Raw genomic sequence first — 19,666 nt, forward strand, 5'->3', positions numbered from 1 at the left:
GTTTTTGGTAGTGCTTCTAAAAGCTTCGCTCCGGAGGTGGAAACAGCTGGCGCCTCCTCCGCCAGTGCCGGCAGCAGGCGTTGGGGACGCCAAATTTTTATCCCTCGCTTACCACCTCCTATTGCCCGGGCTGCAGGCTCAGCATGCTCGGCGCAAGACCAGAGGCAGTGGTGTTCCTGGGAGCTCTACTGACTGGGTCGCTAATTCCAGCAGGTAAGCATCGGGTGCCCTTCGGGATGGCACTCAGTACCCCCTGGGGATGAGGGAAGGGAGGGTTGCAGTCCAGCGGCTCCCTGAGGCTGGAAGATCCGGTCAGATCGCCGCGCGGCTCAGAGGGATGGGAAACGTCCCAGGGCATCCTTCACGCTGCGCAGGTAAAGCCGCTTGGGTGGGTTTGGGGACTCTCGGCGAGCGCTAGAAGCACAGGCTGAGGTCGTCGGGTAACGGGGAGGCTAGCACTGAGGGGACTGTTCTCTGCCCCGCAGGCGGCCAGGACACACTCCCACTGTCCTGGGAAGTGCAGCGCTATGACGGCTGGTTCAACAACCTGAGGCACCACGAGCGCGGCGCTGCAGGTGCGTCCAGGCGCGGAGAAGAGGGGCGAGCGCGCCGTCAGCCTCCCGCCTGCCTGCGCAGCGAACGCCTAGGCATTCCTGGGGCCAGGAGATTAGGGAGAGGGGTGTCGTCACTGGTGAGAGAAGAGTAGAGCAAGGTTCGTGGGCTTGTTGGGGACCGAATGCTCTAACACAGACCGTCTCCCTCCTGCTTCCCGCAGGCTGCCGATTGCAACGCCTAGTACCAGCCAATTACGCGGACGGCGTGTATCAAGCCCTGGGAGAGCCGCTGCTGCCCAACCCGCGCCAGCTCAGCCTCGCTGCCACGCGGGGCAGCCCGGGACTGGCATCCCGCCGCAACCGCACGGTGCTGGGGGTCTTCTTTGGTGAGAGCAATGTGGGAACACACGGGGGTTGGCCCACTGAAGCCCCTCTGCAAGCCCACAGGAGACAGATCTGAGACCCCAGCCACCACTCCCCCACTAAGCAGCACTCCAGCCTGTTTTCATCTCAGAGGGTTCTGGGGTTTGGATTCAGGAATCTTTGCTCCCTAAATTTTCTTTTACCTCTTACTCCAAATCCAGGAGTGCCACTTGACCCCCTTACAGCTCTTAGGAGCTGAGTCCCTGCCACGTCTCCTCTGGATATGATTATACTTTCTCCCCCCCCCCCCCAAAAAAAAAAGAGGAAAGGGAGGTGGAAGGATCTATTAGGAGGAGATGGGGACTGGCTGCCGGGGGAGGCGGCACTTATATTAATTATATTGATTCTCACAACAACTTTGCAGATTAGATAAAAGCCGCAGAGCTTGTGGCAGAGCTTGCACAAGAACGTCTGTCTTTGGGCTCTTGAGAAACTTGGCCGTGACGAGTGGCCATTCTCACCAGTTCGCACCCCTCCCCGCAGGCTACCACGTGCTCTCGGACCTGGTCAGCGTGGAGAGACCTGGCTGCCCCGCCGAGTTCCTCAACATCCGCATCCCGCCCGGGGACCCCGTGTTCGACCCGCAACGGCGCGGGGACGTGGTGCTGCCCTTCCAGAGGAGCCGCTGGGACCCCAAGACCGGACAGAGCCCCAGCAACCCCCGGGACCTGGTGAGACTAGGCGGACTGCGGGGCAGGGGCGGGGTCCGAGGGAGGTGGGGCTCAGGGTCAGGGGTGGAGACGTTCCCAGCCCACCCACAGGCAGCCGCCAGGCCTGGCGCCCCCATACCCGCCTCCACTACCCGACCCCTGCTCACCTGTCCCCTGCCCCGCAGACCAACGAGGTGACCGGCTGGCTGGACGGCAGCGCCATCTATGGCTCCTCTCACTCCTGGAGCGACGCACTGCGGAGCTTCTCGGGGGGACAGCTGGCGTCCGGGCCCGACCCCGCCTTCCCCCGGGACACGCAGGCCCCCCTGCTCATGTGGACCGCGCCCGACCCCGCCACGGAACAGCGCGGGCCGCGGGGGCTGTACGGTGAGGCCACGGGGCGCGGCGGGGGGGGGGGGGGGCGAGCGTCCAGGGCGGGTTGGGGGGCGGGCTGGGGCGGCCAGGTGGCGCTCCCTGGGTCACAGCGCCGCTCCTCTCGTCCCCTGTGACCCCGCTTGGCCGGACGCAGCCTTCGGGGCAGAGCGAGGGAACCGCGAGCCCTTCCTGCAGGCGCTGGGCCTGCTCTGGTTCCGCTACCACAACCTGTGGGCGCAGCGGCTGGCCCGCGAGCACCCGCACTGGGGCGACGAGGAGCTGTTCCAGCACGCGCGCAAGAGGGTCATCGCCACTTACCAGGTCGGGGACACGGCCCTCCCCACCCCACCCTCACGCCCTGGTCCCCGGGAGACTCTGCCCCCTGCAGAGCCCTCCATCCTTGGGCATGCGCCACCCAGAAACACCCTCTACTGGGAGTCCAGCCCTCCCGGAGAGCTGAGGTCTAGGAACAGACCCTGAAATTATAAGGAGGCAAAGTGCGGCTTACACAAGAGGCTTAGCTGCACCCGCACCCCCGAAACCCCTTGTTCCTTGGGAGGACAGGCCTCAGCACCTCTCCTGTTCGAATTGTCTTTCCCATGGCTGCCCGTGCCTGGTGGCCCTCCCCCACTTAAGCTTTCCTTGGGCTCAGATCCCTCGTGGCCTGGCAGCTGGAGCACTCACCTCCCCTTTCCTCTTTCTTGACCCTCAGAACATTGCTCTGTATGAGTGGCTGCCCAGCTTCTTGCAGAAAACACCCCCAGAATATACAGGTGAGGGCATCATGGGGTAGCACCTGGGCTGAGGGGAAGTCGTGGTTAGGACCCATAAGGGGAAGAAGACAGGTGGGTGCAGGTTATAGGGGGTGGGGGGAGTGGGGGTTAAGGATCTAATTTCTGCTCTTACTCCCATGGGGCAGGGTACCGCCCTTTCCTGGACCCCAGCATCTCTCCAGAGTTCCTGGTGGCCTCTGAGCAGTTCTTTTCCACCATGGTACCCCCTGGCGTCTACATGAGGTGAGGGAGGGGCCGGTGGTGGGAAAGAAGGCACAGCACTGGCAGAGGTGGTGAATCAGAGGGCCTGGGATCCCAGAGCCTTTTATATACCTCCACAGTATCATGGGGAAAGCAGAATTTGGGGTCTTGAAACAGGACCCTGGGATAGGAGGTTCAGTCTTAACAGGGGAATCTCCCCAGCTCCTCCTAATGGCTGAACTTCAGTTGTTGGGAGTAGGATTTATCCAGCAGCTGAGTAACCCTCTTCCCTCCTTCCCCTCCCACCCTGTGTGGACAAAGAGCAACCTCTACCTTCAATCCACATACACTGCCAGATCTCTTCAAGGAAGTTCAGAGGCGATCCCTCAGACCTGGCCAACCCCCTCTGAGTCCCTCACCTCCCTCAACCCCATCTCAGCTTCTTCCTGGATTCCCTTACCACATTTTTGATTCCCCATTTTAGAAATGCCAGCTGTTATTTTCAGAAGATCACAATCAAGGATTTTGGCAGCTCCCCAGCCCTCAGAGTCTGCAACAGCTACTGGATTCGGGAGGTCAGCGTGGGGTCAGGGTCAAGGGAAGGTGGCTCAAGGTCAGTCTCATTACACAGGCTGGGGAAAGCAACAATTCCAGTCCTTGGGTGTTGCTGCTCCAGGGTGGTGGGAGATGAAGGATAGAGTGATCAGAAAATTATCTGGGGACAACAGCTCAAGAGAGTCTGGGACTGGCCAAGGGACCTTTGTCCTGAGGTACTGCAGTGGTCCAAGGTGAGAGAGACTGGGCTTTGGGAAGGAACTTGAAAGCCTACCTTGACTGGGTGTGTTGTTTACTTCCAGAACCCCTACCTGAACAGCGCCCAAGCAGTGAATCATCTGCTGCTGGGAATGGCCTCCCAGATTTCAGAGCTGGAGGACAGGATAGTGGTTGAAGATCTGAGGGGTGAGCTCTGGAGCCAGAAGGGATGGGGGCCCAGAGGCTGGGCAGCCTGGGGGCTCTTTCGAGTTAATCAGCAGGCAGACCTATGGGTACCTATAGTGCAGGAACAGATACACGCACTGCAAATAGCCATTAGAAGAAAATAAGCTTTGAAAATTTCCCCTCAACTTACAGTTTACTGTTGTTTTCATTCTAAATATGTCTGAGTATGCAGGGAAGGGGCGGCACCACAATCTCTTTGGTGCTTAGATCTCTAAAGGTTTTCATCCAGCCCTGTCTTGAGGTTAAGGAGGTAAAGGCCAGGGAATTTTCTGCTTGATAACTAAAACAGTTTTGGGTCTTAGGGGAAGAGTCTTGCCAGAAAAATTGCCCATGATCACACATGGCGACATTGACTCCACATCAAGGCCAGGTTGATATGGATATGGGTCACATGTAGACAAGTGCTGGGGGAGGGGGGGCAGTAGTTAGTGTCAAGAGCCCAATTCGAGGCTATTGGGCAAGGAAGGTTGAGGCGAATGAGCTTCTAGTCTAGTCCTCTCCCCTCCTTAGATTATTGGCCTGGCTCTGGCAAGTTCACCCGCACAGACTACGTGGCCAGCAGCATCCAACGTGGCCGGGATATGGGGCTGCCCAGCTATAGCCAAGCTCTTCTAGCCTTGGGGTTAGAGATCCCGAAGAACTGGAGTCACCTCAACCCCAATGTGGACCCCCAGGTCAGGAGTAGTAATGATAATAATAGCAACTAAAGCCTTACTGTTCCACGTCCTTTACACATGTAATTTATTTAATCTATGTCGGGAATGTTGTAGGGTAGATACTACCATTATCCCCATTTTATCAATGACATAGTTGTGAAGCCAGTCTTAGAGGCAGGATTTAAATTCAGCCTCCTGATTCCAGAGGATGTTCCTCACCACTATGTTGCCCTATTCCTGCAGGGTTCCTCCCCATGAGTTGGGTGACTCTGAAGCTGCTAATCATTGGGGCTGGGCAGTCTGGGTAGCGATGGTCACAAGATATGGTCCTTAGGCATCTGACAGTGGTCTTACCATGGGCAGGGACACACTCATCCTCCCACAAGATTAGCCACCAACCAAGGAGGCTGCCTAGGAAGAGGAGAGTTCCTCAGGCCTGAGCAGCAAGCCAAGTAGCAGATGGCGTCTTGTGTTTGAGGGGAGGGGCAAGAGTGGCTGCCCTCCCCAACACACAGACACACACGTGTATACACACTCCTCACCTCCTATGGTGCCCCAGGTGCTGGAGGCCACAGCTGCCCTGTACAACCAGGACCTGTCCCTGCTGGAGCTACTCCCTGGGGGGCTTCTGGAGAGTCACGGGGACCCTGGACCTCTCTTCAGCGCCATAGTCCTTGACCAGTTTGTGAGGCTGCGGGATGGTGACCGTTACTGGTTTGAGAACACCAGGAATGGGTAAGGCCTGCCTGGGCTCCCACCTCAGACTCCACCTTGGCCTGGGCCCAGACCCCCTGCCTGTAAACAACCCCCATGGGCCCTTGATTCCCAGCTGGCTCTGCCCCGTCCTCAGCCCCTCTGGGTCTCTCCTCACTTGGATCCCTGGAACTGAGGTTGCTGGAGGGCTGCAACTCCTTATTCCAACAATTCTTGACTTTCTCCAACTTAGGCTGTTCTCCAGGGAGGAAATTGCAGAAATCAGAAACACCACTCTGCGGGATGTGCTGGTGGCTGTCACCAATGTGGACCCCAGTACCCTGCAGCCCAATGTCTTTATCTGGCATGAAGGTGGGTGGCCTGTGAGAACACAAGCGATGACTACTGGAGAAAGGACCAAGGTTTGGGGGATCACTTGGTGCTATCCAGGGAGCCAGGCGCCAAGCAGAGCCTTCTGTGTCAGTCTGGAAGGCCTGCATTAGGCCATCTCCTCCACTAGGGATTGGACTAGTTTGCAGGCTGCACCCAGTGGTCAACCTGCAGTGAGTGCTGAGAGGTGGGATATGCAAGGGGACTTTTTGAGGGGAGCATGTTCCAGGGAGGTGAGCCTGGGAGAGAGGAGGGTACCTGGTTCTTAACAGGAGAGAGAGGATGACTGGCCAAGAAGTGGGATCCTTAGGCTTTGAGATATTTTGTGCTCTCTCCCTCAGGTGCACCATGCCCGCAGCCCCAGCAGATCACAACTGTTGGTTTGCCATCCTGTGTGCGCATGACCGTGTTTGACTACTTTAAGGGCAGTGGTCCTGGTTTTGGTATCACCATTGTGGCTCTCTGCTGTCTTCCACTAGGTGTGCCCTTCACCCAGCCGCCCACCTCTCTTCTCTCGTCTCCCCGCTTCCCACAGACTGTCCCTGCCCCTCATTACCTACTGGCTTGCAGGGCTAGTTTCTTGGTACAGTTGAAGTCAGGCACAGTGGGTGTTGGGAAGGGAGGGGTGGCAGCCAGGCCTCAGTAAAATTTCAGGTGAGGAGCTCCCCTACCCACTGTTTCCTGATCCCTTTCAGTGAGTCTGCTTATCTCTGGGGTGGTGGCCCATTTCCGGAGCCGAGAACGCAAGAAGTTACAAAAGAAAAACAAAGAGAGTATGAAGAAGGAGGCAGCCAAAGTCGGAGTTCCAGGTAGGTTGGGGCTGAGGGGAAAGGAGAGGGGGGCCCTGGAAGAAAGAACCGGGCTCCAGATGTGGGGAGAAAGCCTGGCTTGGGGATGCCTGCTCAGACCAGTAGAACAGAATGGGCCTGAGGGCAGGGGCCTGAGGACCTCTGCTGAACTGCGCTGCCCAATCATCTCCTCCACAGCAATGGAGTGGCCAGGCCCTAGAGAGGGGAGCTACCCCATCACCATTCAGCTGCTGCCAGACAGGTGTCTCCAGATTCTGGATGGGCATCTCTCTGTGCTCCGCACCATCCAGCTGCAGCCCCTGCAGCAGGTCAACCTCATTCTGTCCAGCAACCGCAGACGTCGCACCCTGCTGCTCAAGATCCCCAAGGAGTATGACCTGGTATGGCCCATCCTGCCTCCCCTCTCACAGCGAGTCCTCTCAGGTCCCCCTCCTCTTAGCTACAGAGCTCACCTGTGAAGGCTGATGCTGGGAGAGGCACTCCTTTCAGAGGTCCCCAGACTCAACCTGACCCTCCTTCTGACCCTCTTGGGCCACTCAGCTGTCCCCAACCTGGACAGATAGGGGCAGCTTTTTTCTCCTTCCCCCAACCTAAGGGCCTTTGAGGGAGGCCGAATCAGAAGCTTGAGCTCTGAGCATTGGCTCAGCCTTCCTCCCACCCAGGTGCTGCTGTTTAACTCTGAGGAGGAGCGAAACACCTTTGTGCAGCAGCTGCGAGACTTCTGTGTGCGCTGGAATCTCAGCCTCCCCACAGCTGAGATGGGCGAGAATGAGCTGTTCAGGAAGGCTGTGACCAAGCAGCAGCGGGGACGCATCCTGGAGATCTTCTTCAGGCACCTTTTTGCCCAGGTGCCATGGCTGTGCTTTTTGAAGATAGAACCAACCCAGGAGCTGGAGGGAACCTTGGCTTGACAGGACGCTTTGTGGGGTGAACTAAGCTTCTGCTCTGCAGGCTGGAGACAGCCTTGTTTGAATCCTAGCCTGCCACTCACTATCTGTGTGACCTTAGGCAAATCGCATCACCTTGCTCTGGATTTTAGCTCCCCCATCACTGTTCTATGTAGTGTTTAGTCCAAATGCTTGCTACAGCAGGTCTTCTAATAACATAACATCGATGAGATGACATAGGACTTAACTCAAGCTTATATCAACGAGCATATGGTAAAACTGGTTTCATTATACCTCATTTTGCTGAAAGTCACAGAACCTATTGACAGCATTAAGTGAGGACTTAACTGGACATTGTAGGCATTTAACAAATGGTTGTTGCATGTTTATGACTTTTAAAATCTTTGCATAATGTGCAGAGACCACATCAGGCACATGGCAGCCTGTCTGAATTGGAAAGAGAACATACCCCTAGCCTCTTCCTGCCTGTCCACCCCTGTCTACTACACCTCTGTCCCCAGTATAGGCTCTCTCACTTAACATTCCCAAACTTTGCTCCTCCCGCTCCCACCCTCTGCCCCCAGCACTGTTCCCACTGTATAAATTTCCTGAATCTTGGGTCCAGGGAGAAAATGGGCTGAATGCTAGAGATTCAAGTCACCCCCTCTAAGAGAGCAGAGGTCCAAATCAGAAGTATATCTGAGGACCAGGAGTAGACCCTGGGGCTTACCTTTTCTGAGTTGGACTTTGGAGAGATGTCAAGGGTCACTTTACTGGGTCCAGCCAGGCCTCACTTTCTTTTCTCCCTCCTTCTACTGCTGCCCGGGTGCAGGTGCTGGACATCAACCAGGCAGATGCAGGAGCCATGCCCCTGGACTCATCACAGAAGGTGCGAGAGGCCCTGACGTGTGAGCTGAGTAGGGCTGAGTTTGCTGAGTCCCTTGGCCTCAAGCCCCAGGACATGTTTGTGGAGTACATGTTCTCTCTGGCTGACAAAGATGGCAATGGCTACCTGTCCTTCCGGGAGTTCCTGGACATCCTTGTGGTCTTTATGAAAGGTAGGGAGATGGTGGGCCATCCCAGGAGCCAGGGGTCTTTCAGTAGAGAGGTGACCTGAATTCCCCTTTCTCTTCCCAGGCTCCCCAGAGGACAAGTCCCGCTTGATGTTCAACATGTACGACCTTGATGGAAATGGCTTTCTCTCCAAGGAGGAATTCTTCACCATGATGCGGTACGAGCTGGGCCCTTCCAGTCCTGAGACTTTCTGATGTTTTTAACAAGAAAACAAGTCAGGTCAGAGGAGGGTAGGTGAGGAAGCAGTCTGCACTGAGAGATGACCCTCAGTGCATCCTAGCCTCTCACAGCAGCCAGCTTCAAACGTTTACCTGGCCAGGCCCCTGTCTCCAGGAGGGTCAATACCAGCCAGAAAATCCCCCCCTCCCTAATTAAAACAACAACAAAACCACAACCAACACCAATATGACCACTAACAAAAGTCCACTAACCCCTTCCAGATGCCTTTGGATTTTTGTGACGTCTACAGCATGCCTAACACTGCTCTACACAGTGAAATCCTGGACGGATGGAGGACCAATGGCCTTGGTCACTCTTCCAATATTAATCACGATGATAGGCAGGAGAAACACGGAAAGTTTTCCTCTATTTTCCAACCCTTCTCTCTTACTGCTTCGTAAGCCATTTCAGGTTGTAGTGTCCTGATAATGACAGTCTCAGCTTTGAGACTTCTTATTTCTGAAGACAGTGATCCTCAAGCCACACAGGCCCCTTCAGGTCCATAAAGACAGGGTTCACATCTTCTCTGTTTCCTGCGGAAGGCACCTCCCCCACACTGTGACCGGCACATAACAGGCATTCAACACATAGTTAACTAAGACGAGGTAAATAAACAAACGAGTGAATAGAATGCCTACGCAGCCCAGATCCTTTCAACTCTTCTGCTCCTTTAAGCCTCTCCATTGACTTCTGCATTCCCCTTGACTGCCACATCCCTCTTACAATCCACATACCACAACTGAACATGGGCTTCTAGAAGAGGTAGGGTGAAGTGAGCTGACTGTAGTCTGCATCTCACTGGGTGTGCTGTCGCAGGCCCATCAGGGCCTAGGGAATTTACGAGAGGGTCCCTGTATCCAAGGCACGAGCTTCTACCTTCTGATCCAATACTCAGTGAGTGGCTTCCTCAGTCTCAGTGGATGATGTGTTGTTGTTTTTAAAATATTGATATTTTAAAATATGTGTTGACATTTTTTAAATATCCTCACCTGAGGATATTTTTTCCATTGTTTTTCAGAGAGAGTGGGAGAGAGAGAGAGAGAGAAACATTGATGTGAGAGAGAGAGAGAGAGACATTGATCGGTTGCCTCATGCACTCACCCTGACCAGGGCCAGGGACTGAGCCTACAACCCTTCCGTGCACAGGCCGATGCTCTAACCACTGAGCTAACCTGGCTAGGGCTGATGTACTTTTTTAATACGATGGCAGTCCTTTCTGTGCCGTGTGGGAAAAGCTCCTTTTCTTCTGGACTCACACAAACTTGCATAGTTAGTTTGTTTCACCCCAAAGCACAGCCTAAGAAAAGAGTCTGGCCACTGCTGCTGCCACTACGAGTGCTATCAGATTGGGTGTGGAAACACTCCTGGCCGTGCCCTGGGGTTCTGGCACAAGGCATTGCAGCTACATCCCCCCCCCCCCCCCCCCCCGCTGTCTGTACAGCCACTGGGCTGTGAAAGGGGAGCCCAGCACTGGTGTGGGAGACATCAACACAAGAGAGTGGGCAGAGACCCTGTCATGCGAGAAGACCATGGCATACCTGGACACGTCCCCACACTAAGGGGACACTCATCCCAGCTGTAGATGTCCCGCTGTTTGAGGGTTGCTATCTTTAATAGGTCAAGGTCATTTTCAGTTTTGTTCTCCCTTTTAAGCCCGTGGCCACCCCACCCAGCTTAGTGTCAGGTGCAGGCTGGATGAACACCTTCTCAGTGTTATTTCCCGGGTCACTGGTAAGAGCATTAGATCATCCAGGGCCTGCCCACTCTGCACCTGCCTGAGCCTGACCTCACCGGGTGACAGGCTGCTCTGTCTCTGGTCCTCCCTCAGGTCCTTCATCGAGATCTCCAACAACTGCCTGTCCAAGGCCCAGTTGGCCGAGGTGGTGGAGTCCATGTTCCGGGAGTCAGGCTTCCAGAACAAGGAGGAGCTGACATGGGAGGACTTCCACTTTATGTTGAGGGACCATGACAGTGAGCTTCGTCGCACGCAGCTCTGCATCAAAGGTGGAGGTGTGTGAGTATGTAAGGAATGGTCAGAGTCAAGGAAGGGTGTGCCCTCGAAATGAGAGTTCCTGGTGGATAAGACCCAGATCTCATTTCTGTCTTAATTCTTGGCACATAGCACGGAGCCAGGCATGTGTAATCAAGGGCATCACACACAGCTGTGCAATTTGCATGCTGCACAAAAATGTCCACTAAGGGTTTCAGAGTGAGCTGAAATCCAGCTGACATTCTCCTCACCAAGCCATGTGCATTGGTCTGTGCTACTCCCACCTCCCCACTGTCTATACATCCACTGGGCTGTGAAAGGGGAGCCCAGCACTGGCGTGGGAGACATCAACACAAGAGAGTGGGCAGAGACCCTGTCATGCGAGAAGACCATGGCATACCTGGACAAGTCCCCACACTAAGGGGACACTCAACCCAGCTGTAGATGTCCCCCTGTTTGAAGGTTGCTATCTTTAATCGGTCAAGGTCATTTTCAGTTTTGTTCTGCCTTTTGAGCCCGTGGCCACCCCACCCAGCTTAGTGTCAGGTGCAGGTTAAGAGGAAAAGATTACACTACTTTCTTTACACAAAGTATCTGCAGGCCCAGGCAGGCGTCTACCTGGAGTGGGTTCCTTTTTCTACACTGCACAGGATTACCGCAGTGTCTGGCAGTTGCTGCCCTGTGCAGTGGGCACTCAGTGTGGGGAGTGAGGGAAACAAAGCTGAAGCAGGAGATGAGGACATGACAAAGTCACCGGCAAGTGCCACGGCAGCCTTCCCAGAGGGCTGCGGGGGGGGCAGGCAGTCTCCAATCCCCCACCCCACGCTGTTGCCCTCATGGGGAAGCCTGTCCAGTGTTTTGTTCTCCCCTCCAGGTGTTGAAGACATCTTTAAACCACAAATCAACTGTCGAGTCTCATTCATTGCTCGGACTCCTAGGGAACGGTGAGAAGGAAAGAAGCATTGGGAAATCCCTTTGGCCAGGTCTGCTGCAAAGGAATGAAAAAGTAGGGCTGGCTGAATCAGACCCTGGGGTCAGACACTGACCTCTGAAAGTTGCACTTAGTGGGTGGCCAGTCCTAGCCCGAATTCCAGCTGCCTCCCACGCCCCATGCTGTTCAGGAGCCTGGCTCTCTCCCTGCCACTCCAGGACGGAACCAAGAGCCACCCCACAAAACAGATGACCAGATCATATTATTCGTTCTGCCTTGCCTCTGCCTGCTCCTCTCTGACCAGCTTTATGGGCAGGCTGTGTGGGCAGGGACAGCTCCTAGGATTCACCCCTTCCCTATCCCATCCCCCCCACCCCTCAAGCTCTGACCTGGCAGTTCTTCTCCTGGCTGCAAGGACAAGGGGAAGAACTAGCCCCATTTTCCTTTTTCAGCTCCTCCCAAGGGGTGGGGGTTCCTGCCTTAGAAGCCCCAGAACTGGGAGGCCCTGTGCTGAAGAAGAGGTTTGGCAAAAAGTGAGTGTTTCCTAGACCCCTGGACCCAGGGTACGTGGGGAGAGATCTCAGGGTCTCTGGGCCCTGCCCACACCACCTTGACACACAAGAGACCATCCCGAGTCTCATTCCACTTGTACCTAACATGACTGGCGGTTGTAGAGTCAAGTGATCAACATCCTAATCTTTGAGCTAGAGTATGGCACTCCGATGCCACCCTAAGTCTCCTGGCTCCTGCCCGCTATGGGCACAGCAGTGGGGCCTATTCAGGGAGCAGGGAGAAGGAAGGACAGAATAGACAGGAGGAAGGGGAAGTAGAGTAGTGGGGAGGCAGAGGATGGGTGGATGAAACAAATAAAGATGAAAGGTAAAGTTTTGGGAGATTGAGAGTCTGTCCCCCAAATGCTTTTTCCTTTCTCTGTTGTGGCCCATCCTGACCCCCAGGAAGTCATCAGATCTCCTTCACAGGGTGGCATTTAGGGGAGGCTAGGGTGCCTTGAGCTTACAGCCACCTTGCCTCCCACGGCTGCAGGGTAGTGGTGACCCCTCCCCGGCTGTACACGGAGGCGCTGCAGGAGAAGATGCGTCGGGGCCTCCTGGCGCAGAAGCTGCGGCAGTACAAGCGCTTCGTGGAGAACTACCGGCGCCACATCGTGTGCATCGCGGTCTTCTCGGCCATCTGTGCAGGCCTGTTTGCAGAGCGTGCTTACTGTACGAGCTCTGGGTTTGGGGCAGTGGGAAGGGCAAAGGGAAGCCCTCTGGTTGTGTTCCGCTCCTCACAGTCCTACTCTGTCCCCAGTCTATGCCTTTGCCTCGCCATCCTCGGGCATTGCCCAGACCACCTATGTGGGCATCATCCTGTCGCGGGGCACGGCCGCCAGCATCTCCTTCATGTTCTCCTACATCCTGCTCACCATGTGCCGCAACCTCATCACCTTCCTGCGCGAGACCTTCCTCAACCGCTACGTGCCCTTCGACGCGGCCGTGGACTTCCATCGCTGGATCGCCATGGCTGCTGTTATCCTGGCTAGTATGTGGCTCCCGGGGGATCTCCTCATTTCTGCAGCCCCCTGGGACTAGCTGTGGGAAACATAATGAGGTGACTGAGCTACTTTTACTTCCATCATTCCCCCTTTTCCTCTCTCCATTGGGGTTGGACATAGGGTGGGCCCCGGGTGGTGGCATCTCTAACGGTCTGCCTCTTTCAGTTCTGCACAGTGCTGGCCACGCGGTCAATGTCTACATCTTCTCAGTCAGTCCCCTCAGCCTGCTGGCCTGCATCTTCCCCAGCGTCTTTGTGAATGATGGGTCAGTTCTGGGGAGGGTCCCCCTAGGGACACCTGGGCAAGTCTAAGGATATAACAGAAAAGAAATAGATGGTCCTAGACACTCTCCCTCACTGAGTGAGGGTGAGATGCCAGCCTCCTTGGGGAAGCTGAGAGGTGTCTTCCTCACCCTCAGGAAGGAAACTGGCCATGACTGGTCAGGAAAGGAGCTTGGGAGATGAAGTTGGAGACTCTTTCCCACATGTACCTGACACACATGTCAGCCTATTATCCATTCACTGGGCAAACACTTATGGAGCACATTTTATGTGTCCATCCAAGAGCCAGAGAGTAGGGATGCCAAGATACATGCAATCACTCAGCGAATACTTACTGGGCACTTACTATGTGTTGGGTACTGTTTGAGCATAGGGATAGGGCACTGAGCAAAACATATCCCTGCCCACATGGAGTTTATAGAACATGAACCAAGCACTGAAGGAAGCAAAGATCAGCCACAGTAGGAGGGTTCAGGACAACACAGGAGGAAGAATTCCTGAGAGAACAGAGACTAGAACTGTGGGAGGCTGGGTGTCATGTTCCTTGGAAGGATGGCGGGCCATCTGGGTGGAGGCCCAGTGAGCTCACCCACCAGGGCTGGCAGGAACAGAATTACGTTGTGACAGTGGTGGAGCCCCTCCTGCCCCAGCCAGAGGCTCCACGTGCTTTTGCCCCACAGGTCGCAGTTTCCCCAGAAGTTCTACTGGTGGTTCTTTCAGACAGTCCCAGGTAGGGAGCAGGGCCGTGCGAGGGGTCTGAGGGTAGTGTCTGAGGACTTCCACTTTTGTCATCATCTTCTCGTGAATACACACTTGTGCATAATGGTCATAGGAAGGGATTTCTAGCCTCCGGGACAAGCCCCAGCCTCAACCCTCTCCGGCAGGCTGTCCTGGGGGCCGGGGGGGGGGGGGGGGGATGAGGGCAGCCAGGGAAGGAGGGCAGAATGGGGGGAATGTTCTGTTGTATTCTTAGTCCAGGCCGAGGTCCTGACACGCTTCGCTCTCCCTGCATGCCGTGCCCCCAGGTATGACAGGGGTGCTTCTGCTCCTGGTCCTGGCCATCATGTACGTCTTCGCCTCCCACCACTTCCGGCGCCGCAGCTTCCGGGGCTTCTGGCTGACCCACCACCTCTACATCCTGCTCTACATCCTGGTGAGGGCTTCTCCAGGCGGGCCGGGCCATGGGGCAGGGATGAGCAGGCTGCACTGGACACAAGATCTCAAACTGAGACCTTGAGGTCTGAGACCCCAGTCTCTGAAGCTAATGCCATCCCCATTCCCCAGCTCAGGCCCGGAGCCCTGGCAGAAAACGTCTGGGCCAGGGGCGGGCAGGGAGGGGGCCCGACTGGGCCCGAGCTAGACTAACTGGCCATGTCTCCAGATCATCATCCACGGCAGCTTCGGCCTGATCCAGCTGCCCCGTTTCCACATCTACTTCCTGGTCCCGGCACTAATCTATGGCGGGGACAAGCTGGTGAGCCTGAGCCGGAAGAAGGTGGAGATCAGCGTGGTGAAGGCGGAGCTGCTGCCCTCAGGTACCAGGCCTGGCCTGACCCTGGCCGGGGAGCACTGGAAGTCAACTCAGGGGCCATGGGGAGACAGCGTCCCTGGCCTCCTGACCCCCGTCTTGGCTCCTGACAGCCTCTCTGGAACCCCTGCAGCTTTCCTGATACAAATACAGCCCCAGGAGGACTCGTAGACAGTGAGAAGTAACTATGAGAAGATACAGCTGAAAGTGCAGACTAAAGGGTTTAAGGACAAGAAAGACCCCCACATGGGTGGCCTGGGGGCAGGGTAGAGAACCATATATCCCTCTTCTTCCCCATTTTGCAGAACAACCCCCTTTCAGAGACAGGCCAATGGCCTGATTACGAGAGTGTTGTTGAGAGCCAGTGCTTGCTAAAGTGGGCATTTGCATCACTGTAGAAGGTGATAGATGATTTTAGGTGTCCAGGAACCATCCAACCTTTAAGACTCACATAGTAAGAATATTAACCTCATTTCCACTTTATTTCAATCAAGATTACTTAAGGACAAAGTCTCAGCATAGTGTCATATGGCTTTTGCACTCTCTAATACTTGCAAATTTCCTTTTTCAACAGAGAGAACAGGCCTGAAACTCATCTGTAGTCAGGCCCCAAAGAGTATCCAGAAAAAATTTGATAAAACATGATGCCTTCTATTTAGAGCACATGATACTGGTTTCCCACCTACTTTAGTGATCTAAAGCTTCTTGTTAAGGTAGATCAAACTGAAAAAGTAAGTCAATTCAAAGAAAAACATAAATGTTAGTGCAGGAGGTGTGCAGATATGGCTATGAGTGGAGGTTTGGTAAGAGCTGAGATGGTCCCTGGGGAACCCGAGGTTCCTTGACCATGTAGGTTTGTATCTAGGACAGTGGTATGGGACTTGGACCCTTTGTGGGAAGAGAGCGGAGAGGAGAGAGGCTAGAACAGGAGAGCAGAAAAGTCTAGCTCTCAGGTTACCCAGGAAACAGGGGAAGGAGTCCTCCAACTCCCAGCCCCAGGAGCCCAACTTCTTCAGACCATGTGACTGTTCCCTGTGCCTCAGGCGTGTGGAAAAGGCAGGGTACCTGCCAGCCTTCAGGTAACAGAAGCAAGCCTTCTGATCCCTGCCTTTCTCTGTCCGTGACCCCCAGGAGTAACTCACCTGCAGTTCCAACGACCCCAAGGCTTTGAGTACAAGTCAGGACAGTGGGTGCGGATCGCCTGCCTGGCTCTGGGCACCAACGAGTACCACCCCTTCACACTGACTTCCGCGCCCCATGAGGACACGCTCAGCCTGCACATCCGGGCGGCCGGGCCCTGGACCATTCGCCTCAGGGAGATCTACTCACCCCCAGCTGACAGCTGTGCCAAATACCCGAAGGTACCCATCATTGGGAACCACTTTTGGGGCTCTGGCATTAGCAGAAGTTTCTCTACCCTACCCCACTCTGAAACTAGAAGCACCAGACACCTCAAGGCCAGGCTGGGAGGGGGCCTGGCGACTTGGAAGAGGCTAGGGTGTACCTGTCTCCTTCTTCTTGTCCACCCCCCATTTCTAGCTTCAGAGCTGGGGCAGGGCCAGTCTCATCTATCCCCCCTTCTGTTGGCAGCTGTACCTCGATGGACCATTTGGAGAGGGCCACCAGGAGTGGCATAAGTTTGAGGTGTCAGTGCTGGTGGGAGGAGGCATTGGGGTCACCCCCTTTGCTTCTATCCTCAAAGACCTGGTCTTCAAGTCATCCTTGGGCAGCCAAATGCTCTGTAAAAAGGTGCGTGTCTTTCCCATTCCTCAAAGGAATGGGAATAGATGGACTAATTGTGTTCCCACATCACAACAGAATTCTGTTAGAAAAAGCCCCTGGCTCATAGGCACTAAGTCTGCCAAGGCGACTTATACCCACTTTTCCAGATGCCAAATGTTTTGAAGGAGGGTTAGAAGTGTAGCCAGAAAGACCTCTGCTGGGACCTGTCAGTTAGGAGCCTTGGATCAAGCTTGTGGGTCCTGACAGAGGGTCAGTGTCTGTGGGTGGTCTAGCTCCCCAGCCTCTCAAGTGAAGGCATCTGGAGTGGAGGAACCTTGAGCTGGGTCCTGAGCTCAGCTCCCTCCCCAGATCTACTTCATCTGGGTGACACGGACCCAGCGGCAGTTCGAGTGGCTGGCTGACATCATCCGGGAGGTGGAGGAGAATGACCACCAGGACCTGGTGTCCGTGCACATCTACATCACCCAGCTGGCTGAGAAGTTCGACCTCAGGACCACCATGCTGGTACGCCAGGGCTGGCTAAGCAGGGTGGGTAGGTCACCACCTAGGCTAGGAGCCGACCCTGGCTCTGGCTGGCTCTGACCTTCCTCCTCCATTTGTTTCTCCACCAGTACATCTGCGAGCGGCACTTCCAGAAGGTGCTGAACAGGAGTCTGTTCACAGGCCTGCGCTCTGTCACCCACTTTGGTCGCCCCCCTTTCGAGCCCTTCTTTAACTCCCTGCAGGAGGTTCACCCAAAGGTTAGTCCCACCCCCACCCATCTTGGGACTCTGGCCTTCCCCACCAGGACTCTGGCCTGCAAGCACCCTGTGGCTCTGTCTTGAGTGGAGAACCACCCCCCCAGACCTGGCCCCAGGATAAGGTCAAGTGTTGGAGGAAGGCTTCAACCCCTATCCACTTTCCCACCCCCAGCTCAAGTCTCCTCCTTGGGGTCTGGGATTGATGCCCTGGTCATTCCAGCCAGGCTTGAGAAGAGAGCCTCTCAAGTCTGCAGGCCTCTTCTCTGCAACCGCTCTCCCCACACACACTTGACAGGTACGAAAGTTTGGAGTATTCAGCTGCGGCCCTCCAGGAATGACCAAGAATGTAGAGAAGGCCTGTCAGCTCATCAACAGGCAGGACCAGGCCCTCTTCATGCACCACTACGAGAACTTCTGAGCCCGCCCACCCTGGTGCCTGCTTCCCCCCTGTGGACCAGCCCTGTTGGCAGTTTCTTTGTCAGAATTCACCTCTGGCCTCAGTTAGAGAGCTGGAAGAGCCTCTCCCTCATTACCCCCATGTCCCATGGTCTGAGAAGGCAGAGGAGTCCTGGCCTGTGTGGCTCCGTTGGCTGAGCGTCATCCTGAACACCGAAAGGTTGCTGGTTGGATTCCGGTCAGGGCACGTGCCTGGGTTGCAGGCTCCATCCCCAGTACGGGGTGTGCAGGAGGCAGCCCATGGATGGTTCTCTCTCTCTCCCCTTCTCCTTTCCTCTCTCTCTCAAAATTAATAAAAGCATATTTTTAAAAAAAATCATCTGTAGAATCACGATACACCTAGATTCAAACTTGTCTGCTTTACTATTTACTATTTTTGTGACCTGAGTTTGAGTTTGTTTTTTAAAAAAGAAGTTAGAGGAGACCCTTCCAGCTCACGTCACCACAGGCTGTGGCAGACCAAGTGGGGAGGGGAGAGCCCCTGCCTTGCGACAGCCGTGGAGGTGAAGAGATGCAATAGCATTTGCCTCTGCTAGGTTCCCAAGCTTGGTTATCTTCCACAGAAGCAATGTATTGCTGCGGTATTTTCTTGGCCAAGGCATTTGAGGAATGAGGGCGTGAAAATGGGGCTGAGTGAGAATCTCCTGAGAGCCCAGTGCAGCTGTGAAGCTTAGAGCCTGGTCAGTGCAAGTGCCTCGACTCAAGCTCTGAGGCCTTTTCCCTCCCCCCACAGAGGGTCAGGAAGCTGTTCCTAGAGTGTCTCCCGGGAACAAAGATGCCTCCTCAACCTGATGTCCCCGGTGTCAGCTAGCAGTGCCCACTGTCCTGACCTGGGACTCTGAGACCAAGAGAGTTCAGGTTGTGGGCCAAACATCCAAAACTTCTTCTCAGTTCCCCACTTCCACAGCAGCTGGGTGACCAGCGGTCTTGGTTTACCCAGGACTCTCCCAGTTTTAGCACCGAAAGTCTCTTGTCTTAGGAAACCCCTTACTCCCAGGCAAATCAGGACAGTTGGTCACCTAACACAGTAGTCAACCTGGGATGTCACCTACAATTTTGGCTCTTTAAGACCCTTCCTTTCCCTTCTTCAACTGGCTCTTTCCTAAAAAGCCGAGCTTCAAATTTTTTTAAATATAAGTATAATTTGCATTCAGCAAAGTGTATAAATCTCAAAGTTACCATGTATATGTGTTACCACATTGACATCATCCCAGAAACTTCCCTCGTAAGTCCCCCTTCCAGTCAGTCTCCCTCAGCCCCTAGAAGCAATCACTGCTGTGATTTCTCCAGGTTAGTTTTGCTCATACTGAATGTACTCTTTTGAGACTGGCTCATTTCACACAACACAGTGTCTTTGTGATTCACCCATGTCGTTGTATGTATCCATAGTTTGTTCATTTTTACCGCCTAGTTGTATTCCATTCTAGAGATATACCACAGTTTGTTTATCCATTCTTCTGTTGCTGGACATCTGGGTGGTTTTTCATTCTTTAAAATTAAGAATAAAGTTGCTATGTACATTCTTGTACCTGTCTTTTGGTGAAAATGATGCACTCATTCCTCTTGGGTCTATATCTAAGAGTGAAATTGCTGAGTCATGGAGTTCTCCAGCCAACAAAACCTGTGGCAGGGAGTTTCAGGCCATCTCCACATCCCTGCTCCGGGCCCCCTCCTTGTTGGTCTTACCCTACCTCTTCTGACCAGCCAAACACCTTTGGCTCCCAACCCTCTGTATTGAA

The 19,666-nt window shown here is 54.7% G+C and overlaps 1 protein-coding gene across 1 annotated transcript; it reads left to right on the plus strand.

Annotated features, from left to right (window-relative positions):
- Positions 1-143: 143 nt before the first annotated feature.
- Positions 144-17,889, plus strand: DUOX2 (dual oxidase 2). The gene is made up of 33 exons (XM_087814682.1): positions 144-213; positions 486-575; positions 776-940; positions 1,461-1,648; positions 1,813-2,014; positions 2,157-2,323; positions 2,715-2,775; positions 2,922-3,018; positions 3,461-3,551; positions 3,834-3,936; positions 4,486-4,649; positions 5,191-5,366; positions 5,578-5,696; positions 6,056-6,193; positions 6,410-6,523; positions 6,701-6,903; positions 7,186-7,371; positions 8,243-8,468; positions 8,548-8,641; positions 10,532-10,713; positions 11,568-11,637; positions 12,077-12,157; positions 12,669-12,847; positions 12,936-13,166; positions 13,345-13,444; positions 14,141-14,190; positions 14,486-14,613; positions 14,842-14,995; positions 16,120-16,349; positions 16,579-16,737; positions 17,080-17,235; positions 17,343-17,471; positions 17,767-17,889. The coding sequence occupies exons 1-33, from the start codon at positions 144-146 to the stop codon at positions 17,887-17,889; spliced, it is 4,626 nt and encodes a 1,541-aa protein (XP_087670808.1).
- Positions 17,890-19,666: the final 1,777 nt, after the last annotated feature.

This window comes from Miniopterus natalensis, chromosome 1, assembly GCF_054644295.1.
Source record: "Miniopterus natalensis isolate mMinNat1 chromosome 1, mMinNat1.hap1, whole genome shotgun sequence".
Taxonomy (NCBI): domain Eukaryota; kingdom Metazoa; phylum Chordata; class Mammalia; order Chiroptera; family Miniopteridae; genus Miniopterus; species Miniopterus natalensis.

Excerpts from the sequence above, each read along its gene's own strand:
- DUOX2 (XM_087814682.1), top strand. The coding sequence starts at position 144 with ATGCTCGGCGCAAGACCAGAGGCAGTGGTGTTCCTGGGAGCTCTACTG. Across the intron at positions 2,776-2,921 it reads AACACCCCCAGAATATACAG|GGTACCGCCCTTTCCTGGAC; the intron begins GTGAGGGCATCA and ends CCCATGGGGCAG. Across the intron at positions 17,236-17,342 it reads ACCTCAGGACCACCATGCTG|TACATCTGCGAGCGGCACTT; the intron begins GTACGCCAGGGC and ends TTTCTCCACCAG.